This window comes from Dunckerocampus dactyliophorus, chromosome 1 (assembly GCF_027744805.1).
Source record: "Dunckerocampus dactyliophorus isolate RoL2022-P2 chromosome 1, RoL_Ddac_1.1, whole genome shotgun sequence".
Lineage (NCBI taxonomy): Eukaryota > Metazoa > Chordata > Actinopteri > Syngnathiformes > Syngnathidae > Dunckerocampus > Dunckerocampus dactyliophorus.
Genome location: NC_072819.1, coordinates 32,529,609 through 32,544,524, shown reverse-complemented (window position 1 = coordinate 32,544,524; position 14,916 = coordinate 32,529,609). Strand labels below are relative to the sequence as shown.

At 39.8% G+C, this 14,916-nt stretch overlaps 1 protein-coding gene and 1 long non-coding RNA gene across 2 annotated transcripts in view; one reads left to right on the top strand and one right to left on the bottom strand.

Moving 5' to 3' along the window:
* LOC129186769 (uncharacterized) overlaps window positions 1-3,766 on the bottom strand; it is a 17,849-nt gene extending 14,083 nt beyond the window's left edge. The window contains exons 1-2 of the long non-coding RNA XR_008572293.1: window positions 3,590-3,766; window positions 2,533-2,609 (exon numbers count right to left, since the gene is read on the bottom strand). This is a non-coding gene — a long non-coding RNA (uncharacterized LOC129186769). The remainder of the gene's footprint in view (window positions 1-2,532; window positions 2,610-3,589) is intronic.
* Window positions 1-14,916, top strand: part of calcoco1a (calcium binding and coiled-coil domain 1a) — a 16,675-nt gene extending 1,759 nt beyond the window's left edge. Inside the window, exons 4-15 of the mRNA XM_054785350.1 lie at window positions 4,521-4,720; window positions 4,804-5,016; window positions 5,684-5,832; window positions 6,340-6,409; window positions 6,489-6,644; window positions 6,801-7,055; window positions 7,148-7,273; window positions 7,969-8,064; window positions 8,887-8,974; window positions 9,122-9,387; window positions 9,567-9,661; window positions 12,804-14,916. Coding sequence (XP_054641325.1) covers window positions 4,521-4,720; window positions 4,804-5,016; window positions 5,684-5,832; window positions 6,340-6,409; window positions 6,489-6,644; window positions 6,801-7,055; window positions 7,148-7,273; window positions 7,969-8,064; window positions 8,887-8,974; window positions 9,122-9,387; window positions 9,567-9,661; window positions 12,804-12,831 — 1,742 coding nt within the window. The 3' untranslated portion in view covers window positions 12,832-14,916. The remainder of the gene's footprint in view (window positions 1-4,520; window positions 4,721-4,803; window positions 5,017-5,683; window positions 5,833-6,339; window positions 6,410-6,488; window positions 6,645-6,800; window positions 7,056-7,147; window positions 7,274-7,968; window positions 8,065-8,886; window positions 8,975-9,121; window positions 9,388-9,566; window positions 9,662-12,803) is intronic.

The window sequence follows — 14,916 nt, the reverse complement described above, 5'->3', positions numbered from 1 at the left end:
TTTTGTTGAAAAATAGTCCAATTTGTCATATTTACTGTTGAGAACAAATTGGACAATTTTCACATTGGAGGTGATTGTGTTTCTTACTGACTTCCATTATGAGCACTATTTTTCACCCATTGTAATTGGACAATAGAAACATTAATTTTGTAATTTCAGGGTTTAATTTTGTTTAAAATTTGTCCAATTTGTCATATTTACTGTTTGGCCAATTTTCACATTGTTGTTAATTGTTTCCTACCGGACTTTGTGATTGTGGTGAGTTCCGGTGGGGGGCGGGGCCTAATGACTTAATTGTCCGTGATGACCATGATGGTCATGAAACGTTCGCAAAAAGTCACCATCACCATGAAAAGCAAAGCAAATATGTTTAGAAGTACAAGCAACCTGCTCTGCTGTCGCTACTTGATGTGGTCTTTTTTTGCAGTTGGGAGGGAGGAGTGAGAGAGGAGCTTGCAGCTCCAAGTGTGCTCAGTGATGATAGAAAGTGAGTCTTACATGCTTTGCAGAGTCTGCATTAGCCTAGAGTTGTTGGTAGTTGCTTTTTTGAAAAGGAGTATCTATAGTTCTCAGATTACTCGCTAAATAGAGTATGGTGATAATGACTTTTTACAAATGTTTCATGACCATCTGGGTGGTCAGGGACCATTACGTCATCAAGCCCCGCCCCTCACCGCAATCCACCACAATCACAAAATCCGATAGGAAACACCTATCCCCTACAATGTGAAACTTGTCCAATACAGTAAATATGACAAATTGGACTATTTTTCAACAAAATGAAACCTTGAAATTAGAAAATGCATGTTAACTTTGTCTAATTACAATGCATTGAAAACTGGTGCATATAACAATAAATAAAGCATCAAAATCAATTGTAATACTAATCTTATGTATAGTTAAGCCTTATATTTCACATAGAGCCCCAGCCCACTAACATTTATCCATCCATCTTCTATGCCGCTTATCCTCGGGTATGCTGGAGCCTATCCCAGCTGACTTCGGGCGAGAGGCGCGGTATACCCTGGACTGATCGCCAGCCAATCGCAACCCACTAACATTTATTATATGGAAAATAACTCATTGTGTATGTATTTTTCTGAGCAAAAACAGTGACATCATTAAATCAAATGGGCATTTAGAGGGTTAAAATAATAAAAATCTTTACGGGTTTGGTATTTTTGATTAGTATTAGTAGTTTTTGGGAGTAGATTTTTTTTTTTTAGATTTGATTTTTCATGAAAAAAAACATTTTCGGAAAAATCATGCCATATGGAGTAACACAACCAAAAAAACCAAAAAACAAGCACAAATTTACCTGCTAGAACAAAAAAGTGCTTTGGGACCCGAGAGGGTTTTACTGCCATTCTCCATTTCCATCTACTTTTGAGTGTTTGTAGTACTACATGACATCACTTGTGGTTGCTCCATTTTAAATAGCATGCATATACTGTACTTCGACCTTTACATCTACACTATGTTTTAATTATCTCACATCTCAAACTTAGACAACAGGGACTTAAGTACACTGACATGGGGCAGTCATATTTACCATGGTACATTTTTTTTAAGTATTTAATGAATTGAACCTTTAAACAAAGCCTGTCATATGAAACATGTAGTATGCTGACTGACAAAAGTACAACAGCAAAGGCTCACTTTCATTGTTTGTTTTTAGTTTCCTACGCATTCACATTAAATGTAGTAAATTAAATCCCTCATCAGGGTGTAAAGATAATTTTGCCACTGGAATAATACACAGTGGAACTTTGGCTAGTGTCATTAATTCCATAATGTTCGACTCAACTTGATTCAGTCTGGCTGTGATGTCATCGCCACGCTTTGTACTGGATTTATACTGAGTGTTGGAGCACATCGAGTCTTAATGTTAAAGCAATGGGCGGTTATTTCCCGGTATGAAATTTGCTCTAATTTCTTTAATACTTGCGGTGGAGAAGTGAATGAGGTATCAAATTAAAGTTCAAGTCATGTTTTATCAGATGGAATTAATCACAGACTTGATTGAATTCAACCTGTTAATTCATTCATTGTTAATTCAACCTGAAGTGTTGGTTGCACTTTATTCAAATAAAGTATGTATGCATTTGCCATTAATTGTTGTTTACTTGGTTGTTTATATTCATAATTAATTTATACCTGATTCCCTTGCAAAAACAACCGAATCTAGGAAACTTCACCTGTACTGTCCAGTATCCAGGTATTTATTTCACAGTCAAACTGGTTAAATTTTTGGCTAAAAGTTACTGAGTCGTTTCAGATTGTGTTATTGTAAATGAACGTCCTTGAATCGTATCGGCAACATTATTTCAAACGAATCGTTACACATCTACCATTAATGGTGCAACCCCATGTTGTGGTGCAGTGAATTACAATACAGCTCATAAAAAAACTTTGGCGCATGATTTCCTCTCAGCTTTGCCATCCCCCTTCCTTTGGTGCATGTTTTTTTTTCTTGAAAGGGGTTCCAGTGAATTAAACTACCCTGTGTCCTAGAATGATAATTGTACTTACTTTACAGTTTGGATGGAGTCACTGTTGCAGGCCGGACTGGTTGCATTAGGACAGAAATACAAAAAAGTGATGCAGATCTGTAAAAGATGTAACAAAAATGAGGTGGTCCAGGTAGCTTTGTACATTTTAATATGACATGTGACTATAAATTGTGATTACGTAGAGAAAAAAAATAAGATGGCTTCCATGCATGTACGTTTTTTAAATATGTAAAATCAAGTCCGTGATTAACTGTCTGATAAAGCATGACTTGAAATTTAATTTGATACCTCATTCACTTTTCTATCCCAAATATTAAAGAAGTTAGAGCAAATGTTATACCAGAAAATAGTGCCTTTGGTCCCGATTGCTTTAACGTTGAGTCAAGACATAAGCTGTGATCGACCCACAGACCTTGGAAAGTACAACCGTACTACAAAATATATAATAACTTAGGCTGTGAAAATGTGTTTTAAACGTCAAGAGTAGCCTTTTAAATTTTTTTGATCATAAAAACGTCCAGGGAGGAAAATAAGAGTCATATTTTTCATGTTTGCCTCGCACTGCAGTACAGCAACATGCTGTGTATTTGTTTTCACCCCACACTAACCACAATACCTAGCTATCATCGATGACAGAAGTATAATAAAATGATCATTTGTAATTAACAATATTTAAGACAAAACACTAACATGAGAGTCAAAGATAACATTAACTTCTTGTAGTTGTTTAGCTTGCTAATAAAACATTCGACGTAATTTACATCGAGTGTGTTTTAGCAGGAGCTAACGTTAGCGTTAGTCAGTCAGCTTTGGCTAGCTTTTAGCTAGCACGTCTGTTTCTAATTCAGCCTTGCAAAGCTGGCGGAGCTAGTTGCTAGCTGAGCCTTAACTCTTATCTTACACGGTTATTTCACACATTTAACCATGGTAAAGCAAGCTCATTAGTAACAACGATAACACAAAAACAGGACAAGAAAGGCGGTGGTAATGTTTGTACGTAAGATTAATCTGAAAAGGAGTTGCAAGTTCGAGTGCAATAGAGCAGCGACCAAGAGACGCCATGACATTTGGCTCACCTGCGTTGTCGGCTTGGGTGCTGCCTCCGGTGGTCAAAACCAGAACTGGCGCCAATATTGCCCTATATATATAGTAGCTTATTTTTTTTAGTTTTTTTTTTTTTTAGTTTTTTTTTTTTAAAGTCACGAATAATGTACTTGAGTCTTATGTTATTTTAAAACCCAACACGCGTCATATCAGACTAGGTTTTTAGTGGTTTGCCATTTCAGCCTGGCAAAACATTGTCACGTGACCCGATTGTACAACAACAGTAGCATTGGCATCTCCCGTACGTTTTCACAACAATACTTTTTTAAATCCTTGCATGACGATCAAGTTTTACATTTTAAAAAATAGGTGGGTGTCAATCAAAACAAAGTTTTATCTTTGTAAATATTAATTTTTAGCAAAGATGGAAGGAAACGGATTGCATGTACTAGTGTCATTGTAATTGAGTGTTTTGCATGTATGTTTACTTTTAAAGTTGAGTAAAATAAAGTAAAGTAAAATTGTACTTGTACTTTTTACTTGCATGTTATATTTAAAGTGTTGCACTTTTCTACATTTTGCATTTATTACATTTTAAATATTATCCATTACTGAGTAGAAAAATATAAATAAAAGCAAAAAAAATCAATCTGGAAACAGTAGTGAATGATGGGTGTTATTAAGGAGTTGCTTTATTAAGGAGCACCTGTTTTGCAAATATGCTCTTTAAAGTATGATCAAATCATTACTCATCATTCATCAATCAAATGATTTTACTTTAGTAGATTTTTAGACCTGTACCTTTACTCACACTTCAGTAAAAGTTCAGCAAAGTAACTACTTCAATAAATTGTTTTAATTCTCTTTTCACCTTAGATTTTTAGGTACTGCTCTTAAAATGAATAAAGATTAAGCAAATTATTTTTATAATTAATGTTTTTTCTTTCCTCATCTCCTACATAGCTTCCTACCTTCCTAAGCCCAGTGCCCAAGAGTATGAATTTGTGTACATCAACACCAAAGGGGAAATTTGCTCTCGCAGCTCTAAATTCACATTCTGCGCACCAAAGCCTCTGGAGGATCTGGTGACCCTTGAGGAGGAGCCACATGAGGAGGAAGGCACAGATATGTTGCTTGTCATACCCAGGGCTGAATTGTTGCAGGTAACAATGACGGTTACATCGCTGAATAGCTTGACTTATAACAGTAAGGTTTTTGAGTCACAATTTATTTTGTGTCTCTTCAGAGCCGACTGCAGGAATGCCTGCAGGAGCGAACTGAGCTGCTGCAGATTCAGGAGGCGACAAGCAGGCAAAAGGAGAAAGAGAGGGCAGATTTCAACAGGGCACAGGAGGCCTGGGGCAGATTACGCAAAGACCTTGAGAACGACATCAGCAGGCTGCAGGAAGAGCTGAAGAGAAGCCAGGAGAGCATTGAGGAGATGGAGAGGAAGCAGGAGGTTCAGTACATTGCAGTACAGATATATAGAAAATAAACACTTATATGTACCCACATTAACTAAAAAGCTACCATTTAATGTAAAAATAGCAGTTTTTGTTTATAGTGTTGATGTACAGTGGTCTGCGATTGGCTGGCGACCAGTCCAGGGTGTACCCCGCCTCTCGCCCAAAGTCAGCTGGGATAGGCACCAGCATACCCCCGCGACCCTAATGAGGATAAAAGCAGCATAGAAAATGGATGGATGGATATACAGTGGTGTGAAGAAGTGTTTGCCCCCTTCCTGATGTCTTATTTTTTTGCGTGTTTGTCACACTTAAATTTTTCACATCATCAAACAAATTTAAATATTAGCCATTAGTGGGCCAAAACTCCTCCACAGCGCTCTAAGAGACTCACTGCAAGTTATTGCAAATGCTTGATTGCAGTTGTTGCTGCTGAGGGTGGCCCAACTGGTTATTAGGTTTAGGGGGTAATCACTTTTTGACACAGAGCCATGCAGGTTTAGATTTATTTTCTCCCTTAATAATAACAACTTTCATTTAAAAACTGCATTTTGTGTTCAGTTGTGTTGTCATTGACTAATATTTAAAATTTGTTTGATAATCTGAAACATTTAAGCGTGACAACCATGCAAAATGTCCCGCTAATGTTGCCGGTTCTCTTAGGAGGAAATGGCTTTGGGAAAATGTCTTACACAAGAGAAAAGTGCTTTATTGGAAGAGAAAGAGGCCAACCAAGTGCGAATTAGAGAGCTGGAGGAGGACATGAAAACTCTGATGCACAGAGCTGTGGAACGAGAGACAGAGCTGGAAAGGTTCGTCATGATTCTTCCTTTTCACTCTATTGGTTTTTTTTTTTCTTCACAAGAGTATCTTAAAGGGACTGTATCTTGGCTGTATTTTTCTGAATTACAAATTCAACTGAATAACAACTATCAGGCACTTGAATTTGTCCTGAATAAGATGACTCGTGTTCATGGCTGTCACTCGTGGCTGTCTCGTAGACACGTACATGTCCGTAGCGCATGCACACACAAAAAAGCAGTCTCTGAAAAGTGATCAATAATTTGCAATCATTCTGTTGTTATGATAGACATTTAATGGTAGTTAACATTAGTAGCAAAACTTTGCCAAATTGCTATCTTTAGCTGACAACAAACAACTAATACACGTGTGTGTGTCTTACGTGGGGTGTGTTTTACATGCTTGGAGCAGGAAGAGGATGAGATATAATGCTTGCAGCACATTTGAAAGTTAGCGCCTTCTAAGCAGCCGCGTAATGGTTGCAAACAGTCCCTTTAAGTTCTTTTAAATTTGTGCAGGATGAAGGAAAGAGCAAGAAAGGCCACAGCTCTGCAGAAAGAAGAGGAGAGTGACAGAAAGATACTGCAGGTGCCTATTTGCGCCATATAAAGACTGCTCACTTTTTCTATATATTTCTTACTATTTGTATCTGTGTCGTCTTTATTAGACCATGTTGGAACAGACTGAGAGCGACCTCCGAAGTTTGTCCAAGGAGTTCCAGGGCCTGAGGAACTCACTGGCCCAAAGAGACACCTGTGTGCTGCAGCTCCAGAACACCATCAACACCCTGACGCAGAAACTCACCACAGCCCACAGAAAAGAGGTCTGTGTAGAAATGAAAGTGGGGGCATTTGAAAGCATATAGAAAGAAAATAATTAATCAGTGGAAGACTAGTGTTTTAGTTGTGAGATGTATGTTTGTAGCAAATCTCTTTTGTATATCAAATTGGTAACTAAAGCAAGTGGTCTTTGTTGTCAGGCATTGAACGAGGCAACGCTCAAGGAGATGAAGAGCCTGCAGGAGCGTCTGGACGTGAGTGAGCGTACCATGGACGGCCTGAAGAACGATCTAAGCACCACTGTAGCCCAGAGAGATCGTGGGCAGGCCGAACTACATCAGGCCCGCCTTCAGGCCGCCCAACTTACCCTCCAGCTTGCAGATTCCAGTTTGGCACTGAGAGAGAGCAGAGCACAGTGGGCTCAGGAGAGGCAAAGTCTGCAGGGCATCACCATGGTACAGTGGGTGGACTCACTTTTGAAGATAATTTACATTGTAGTCACAGTTGTGTTGTTCGGTGTCACGTTTGCTGTGCGTCGCCTTGGCAGAAGGACCACGAGCATCTAGAGAAACTTACTGTCGAGATGCAGACGATGGAGGAGAGGCTGCAGGAGGAGAAGATGGAGAGAGTGAAGTTGGAAGTAGAGCTTGGGAGAGAAAAGGATTGTAACCGGGTGAGAAAGACCAATAAGTGATCATGTTGTCAATCGACCCTATTAACAAGAACACTCAGCACTCAACATTTGTCACCTGTGAAATTGATGAGTGAACAGCTTCCACAAGCTTAATCAGCAAGAGGTGAATAATTCCTTTTGGATCCAAGAAAAACAATTATAGTAATTCATAAATGCAAGATATAAGAATCTGAATTTTAATTATTGTCAATCTCCCATTAACCTAACATGTTTTTCATTTTGGGAGGAAACTAAAGTGGCTGGAGAAAACATACAAACTCCACACAGAGGTATTGGAGACACATTCAATCTTAGAGCCACCTGGCTGTGAGGCAAACATGCTAACCGCACCTCAACTGATGAATTTAATTTTGTTAACCGTCTGACCCTGCATACAGATAACAAAATGCCATTCAAATCAGATCACATTCAAAACAGATGTTTGGAGCCATTATTAAAGATAGGATTTTGGGGGGGAAGTCATTTTTTATGGGAACCTCATTGGAAAATACATACCCATCGTTAAAAAATGTAGGTCGATGGATGAAAAACCTCAGAGGTGGCACAAACAAATAAACCCATGCAATTGAGGCATTTGTACGAGGTAATGAATATGCAGGAGTTCACTTAGGCAGAACAAATATAGTGCTGAGAAACAAGTCTGACCTGCCCCGTTTTTATTATTACACCGGCAGATCCAGCTGAGTGAAACCTACAGGGAGCTCCAGGAGCTGAAGACCAGCTTGAGGGTTGCCCAGAAAGAGAAGGAGCACCTGCTTTCCGAGAAAAAAGTAACAAGTAGTCCAGTTGCCACAGTTGTTGAATATCGTTAATGCACCGTTTATGTTCTCTTTGTAATCAGCTGATAAGCTCCAGAGGCTACTTAACGGCTTGTATGGATTAACAAATAAATAGCAGTTGTTTTGCCTCTTCTTGAGACTAGTACTCCCATTAAACTGCTACTTCATTCAACTACAGTCATTATCAGTCTTAAATTTGGTCCAGGTAATAGTTCGTATCACTCTCAGGCTCCAAATAGCGACATTATTGCTATTAATCAACTATTCAGTTACTGAAGTGGAGCAATAACATACACAATCATACTGTTCTTGCAAATGTCCCAGTTGTTGGGCATCTTTGGTCCGTTGTTGTCTTTTTAGCTGTTATTGTGCAATATAAAACGTTTATGGAGTAATATAAATCAGTGTTTTTCAGGGCAGTCACTACTGCTGTTAAAGCGCCTGCACAGATTTGTTGTTGCCTAAGCGCTATCGCACTGGCCAACCGCTTGCACGGTGTCCATGGCCAATGTTTTTAAAATGAGTGTCCAGTTTATATAAACACTCATCATGTGCTACAATGGCAGTCAGTCTGTGGCGTATCATAAATCCCTCAAATAGAATAATGTTTGATGTATAGTAGTAGTTGTGAAGTGCGTGTTTACATAATAGCAAATGTGGCGTATGGGCATACTGAGTATGGTGTGTGTGTGTGTATGTGTGTCCACTTTATGTGGCAGACATATGGGGGTTATGAGAGCGCAAGCTACTGAAGCTGTGATTATGGAAGTCCCACCCCGCCGTGTGCAATGATGGCTGTATTTCCCACCGCAGGAGTTGATGGAGTACATCTGTCAGTTGGAGCAGAAGACTGAAACAGCAGCCAGTGCCAAGTGGAGCGCTTCCCCCACTGCTCCCACAGGTGAATGGAGCCACATTAATCTGCTCAACACCCTGCAGATGGGAACAGTAAAACTGTTAACTTTCATTCAACGACAACACTAAATAGCTTTCACCATGGCCTGCGTGTGGCTTGACTTGAGCAGTGCTTTGTGCTTGTGTCGTCTAGCCTGTACTAGACCTGATGACGCCTATTCGGACATGTCAGATGTGTCTGAGGATGACGACCCAGAGGCCCTGCAGCCTCTTCGTCCAACGAGACCTCTGGGAAACTACAGCCTGTGTGAGCAAGGACCGCCAAGCCTCTTTCTCCTCACTACTACTCCGTCATCTACCCGGGAGATGGAAAGGAGCACGGTGGTTATCAGCCAGCCGGCCCCTCTCTCCTCACCACGGCAGCCTGGGACCGACACGCTGGCACACAGCTCTGATTCAGTGAGACTTGATAGCTGAACCGTTTATTATATGTGACACTGGAAATGCCGTATACGGCCACACCTGCTAAATACACTGGTTTAACACGGCCAGGATCATTTGATATAGACAATCTTCAGGAGAAATTAGACTGCTGCTCTATAGGTCATCTCCATAATTAAACCTATTTATGTGTGTAGGAGGAAGAAACTGATTCACTTCAATGTGGAAGAAGGCACAGCTCTGGAGAGGAAATGGCACTTTTGCTTCCTGATCACGCAGACACAGTGCTAAGGTACAACTTATAACATACACACGCATCATATCAATAATATGTTGCAGCACAATGCATTAAAATGCCAAAACGTTGTTGGGTTGGGTTTTTTTGGTGGGTTGAAAAGAAATTGCGTCCACACAGTGTTCGATCAGTAAATATTCACATCCACACGTGAACGTTTTCAGGTCAGATCATGAGATGAAAATAGGTGAAAATAATGTAATACATAAAGTATACATACATGTGGCGCCGTAAACAGACACACTGACAGAACGACGTGACACAGTATACTGTAGAAGAAAGAATGCATGCGCACAAGTCTGTTGTCTAAAACAAGAATACACGTGTAATTGTGTATGCGTCTCTATTCCACATGTATTTGTTATTGATTATTTGTTATTAGATATAAAAGCACAGCAGCAGTGATATCAGTTCAAATATGAAGCCTTACCTTTTTGGTAGTGGTCTGAGGCATTGTGAGTGTGACGCTGATGTGCTGCAGGAGAGTGTGTGGTGAAGCTAGTAGCTAGCCAGTGTGTTCTGGCTAAGGTTATGTTGACATTGCAGGTCAATTCCGATTTTTTTGCTCATATGTGACGGTATCTGATTTTTTTCATGTCAGTGTGAACGACACAATTCAGATTTTTTCAAATAGTCATAAAACGATCAAAAACAGTCTCTTTGTTTTTACTTGGCTTTGGCAGTCAAAGTAAAATATCCACATTGATCAAAAAGTAAACATCCATATTGACCGACCACCCCCTTATATCTGCATGAAATTGTTTGGTTCTTCTTTAGTGCACAGACTGGTTAGGACCTAGAGATGAGGTGACCACAGCTGCCCAGTGGGGCCCAATGTGATTTTTTTCTCATGTGGCCCAGAATTCCTGGCCGTGCCCCTGTACACAAAACATACAACATACAAACATACAAAATACAATCATGAAAAGATTAAATACAAGAATTAAATGACACAGTATCAACAAAGAGAGAAGAAATCCTTATTTTTTCTCTGTGGTTGGCTTGCACACTGGAAGGGGCGTTGCAAGGGAGGGAGAGACAGGCTTATTGGGGGAGGAAACCTCAATAATGAGACCACTACGCTGCGGCTTACACCAAGCATGCGGCCAATGCATTTCATCATTTTTGAGCATTTTGTGTCGAATTTCACTTGACTTTTCATTTTCCTTTTTGTCACTCACAGCCATCAGAACTGTCTGCCTCATGCTTGGGAAACAAAGTTAAAGAGTTAATGAAAAATAACAAAAGTGACCCCGTCTTTCCTCAGTGTTTCAACATGCAACTATGTATTCTTCCGCTGTGTTTTTTTCCACGGCGTGCATGTAACTAGTTCTCTTTTTCTTTTTGTACTGTATTAATCATTTATGGGAGTGTGTCGCAACCACAAAACGTCACAAGACGAGGACTGGCTGGTTATAAAGTAAATATCCACCATAGAACAATCCAGAACCTGTCTCATAGGAATATATAGAAAACACATGAAAAAATATCACCAAATTAACCAATTAAGGGACAAAAAAGTCCTACAGATTGAAAGCAATGGCTTTGTTTATCAGCATGTATACATCAGTAAATGAATCAGAGCAGAGTGAGTGTAAAAAGATGAGGCTGAGGCTCAAAATACGATTGTGGAACCTATAATGTATCTAAAGTCTAGGTCACAACCGGTCGTACGAGATCCTACGGCCGGTCTATGTGCAAAAAATGCAAGAAACGCACGGAGGGTGCACATGTGACGTGCTGATTTTCGAGCCATAGACTGGGCACAGACTGGCCGCAGAGGTTCTTTGTCATGTCAAACTAATTCTAGAGACACTTAAAATTTTTTCAGGTTGCATTACAAACTTTTCGTACGTCTCTGCGCGTCATCCGTACGGCCAACGTGTGTGTTTCGTACGTTTTTCTGGTGACAGGTTTGGGCAAAATGGACATTTTTTCGTACGTCACACTTGTGGACTCCGTGGACTACCAAGAACAAAAAAAAAAAAACGCAGCGATTTGGGGAAGGCCAAAAATCGCACGGCCAAAAAAAAACGTACATCGGTTGTGACGTAGAATTAAAGAGAACAACATTGGTCTAGAAATAGTAATAATAAATAATAATAAATAAAATAATAATAAGTCTATATGTGTATTATGTGTACGTACTATAGGGTATAACAGGGTATAACATCCTTCACAATAGGCATTTAACATGTACCTTAATGTCTCCGATAATAGTGCAGTGATATCTGAAATTTTCAACACAACTTTTGAGCTTTTTTAATGTTCATAACAAGTAATAATCTCTCACCAGTCTTCACACAGTTGTCTTTGGAAGTATTTGTTGTGGTAACTTATACAACTGTTTAGATGTCAGCCTAGAAAATATACAGTTTACTGCCTTAGCTAGAGAAGCCTCAAGGTCATCCTGCATCGTCGCCAGCGAAGGTGAGAGCAACAAACGGAGCACAGTTGAGGATTTAAAGTGGGAGAATTTAGATTTGCATTATTGACGCCATATTAAAATGAACATTTCTTTTGAACAAGCCTACAAATACGCCGGCTGTCACGGTGTCTGATTTAAACATGAGCAATGCATCACACTTTATGAGCCCGCCACTTGATTTGTGTGTACAACCTTACTCTGCGAAGTAATTAGTGAACCCAACCAGCGGGGAGACGCAGCCGAGTAAAAAGTAACATATTTCTCATTGATATATAGTGAAGCAGAAGAATAAAGAATCCCAAAATGGTGGAATTAAGTGCCTCCACTAAATTGTACCTTACACATCTGGCCTCACAGAAAAAAATGACTTCTACAATGAATTCTGAGCTCACTAATGCACACAGACAAAACGCCAGCAATTATTTATGGTGACAGGGTGAGTATGGCCGGAAGATGAAAGTTTTGAATATGTGCTCGTAAAAGAAGTTGAAGCAGGGGGAGGGACGCGATGGGAGGACAAGGGGACAGCTAAGTTGACAGCAGGCCGTAGCAATGATTTACCTGCGGGGGTGTAGCGCCGTCACGGGCCAATTTTCAGCATCATTAAAGCCCTCGCTCTCCTTTCTCAGACACTCCCTCTGTCTAACCTTTTGCAACCATACTGTGCGTTTCTCTCACTTTTGCACTCTCTGTGCTTTCTCCCCCTCCCAGTGATCTGGCTGACACATCACTATGGTAACCGGCAGAGTGGATGTCCCGCACGTGAGATGATGGGATCCTTTTTCTTAGCGTGCTTCTACTTTTTCCCCACAGACTACATGTTGATATGCAATGTTCTTCTCCCCTTCTGAACTGTTGCTCTTTTGTTGTTCCTAGTAACAAAAAAGTCAACTCCATGTTTATGACAGACATAAGACGTTGGTCCAGTTGGACAGAGCGGGCGTTTAGGTTTGGGTTCACTGTCTGTAGCCGAATGATTCGTGTTGAATCATTGCGACGTCGAGAGCTTTACGGCGGATGTTATGTCGTTTTTATGACATTTGTGATTAGGAGTCGTGACAGGCACCATAATTATGATGTTTTGTGCAGGGCCGGGCCCCACTGAAAATCATGGCGAAGCTCCCTTGCAAGCATTAAATTCTCCCCATCTCAGCTTTGAATGCGATTCACGACAACATAAAGCATTGATACAGCGCCGTGCGAGAATTATTATTTTGCAGTAAGGCAGTGCTGTGATGTTATATTGCTCCTCCATTTACTTCTGGACTAAGATTTGAAATGCACTTTCCTCGACACGTTAGCAGTTGATGAGCGCGCAGTAAAAATTTAGAGATGCCGAAGCGCTCTCAGATGTTTTTTGCAATAGAACGCTTGTTGAGCAGATTGAAACGGACAGAAACTTTATATATTCATATTATTATTCTAACTTACATGCGTCTTAGTTTTCATTTTAGTTCAGATAGATTTTGACTACGAACATTTATTTGGGGCTCACAGGAATATTTTTCATACATATTTCGCCCCTCCGTTCACATTCACACCGCTCTAAATTTGTGCCTAAATAATTAAAGCGTTATATTATGAAAGAAAATCATCTTTATACGTAGGTGCTGACATTCATGACATGCTGTCAGTGTGATCCCTAAGGCTTGGGGCAAGATACCGCCTGGTTAAGAAATGCTGCCTACCTAACTTTTCATGAATACTGTATTCACTTTGTACATTTTGTATTTCTAATTAACTCCAGTTGGGCTGCATTTAAGCTCCATTCAGGTCAACTAAGACGGCTAAGAAACTTTTATGCATATGAGTTTGCTGAATTTGCACCCTGTTTTTACTAGAGAAGAGATTTTATGATGAAAACAATGAATTGGAATGGGCGGAATAGCGGATTCAATGATTGTTGAGAATTCAGTCAATTGTGTGGAATTGATTGTTGATTAATTGTCATAAAGTAGTTGAGCCAAAATTGAGTGCACTACTTTGCTGCCACCAACAGAGGCGCTGCTAAGTAGTGACAATGATTTTGCTTTGTAAAGCAGTACAGCATGACGACAGCTAAGGGAAGTCATGACTCCTCCAGGCAGCATTCATCTGCTTAATACGACTATGGCGTTCAAAACATGCAGAGAGAGATTTGCTCGTCCACTTGAAAATGGCTTTAAAAACAACAACTGCAATTAAACGATTTAATGATTTGAATTGAATTATTTTTGCCTGCAGTTGACCAAGGAATTATTGTCAAATGCCCATCCTGAATATGGCTACTTCATCTTTTCATCACAATATCTTAATCATTGCATATTGTGTGTCGTGTTTATGCATATACTGTGTCATTTGTTTTTCTTTAACTTTGGTAAGATTTTCTATTTACAGCATTTTATTTTAATGAAAGGGAAGACTCCTGGTTTATTGAGATGAAGCTGGAAGGGAAAATGGATTAATGCTGTGCAAAAGAAATGGATTTTAATGTTTAATCAGCTTCTGTGGGATTATTGAATTTGTCATAACTGGGGAGTTTGATCAGGTTTAATAGGCCAATCTCTCATTTTCAGTGTGTTTTTCTGGTGTTCACCCTTCACGTTGGAAATGGTTTTTAGAAGTACACTACATTTACCCTCTCTAGTCCTTGTTTGTGGTTGTAATACGACTTTTGAGGTCATTTTCCTCCGTCACATGCAATAAAGCTGCAGTTAGTTATGGTTTGTTTTTGAATGTTCTGTGTGTGATGTTTATCCCTGCGCCGTGTATTTTCTTTCTATCGGCCATGTAACAGGTTTTGGGCTGCGGTTCTTGTATAATAAAATGGTTTATGTATCCATTA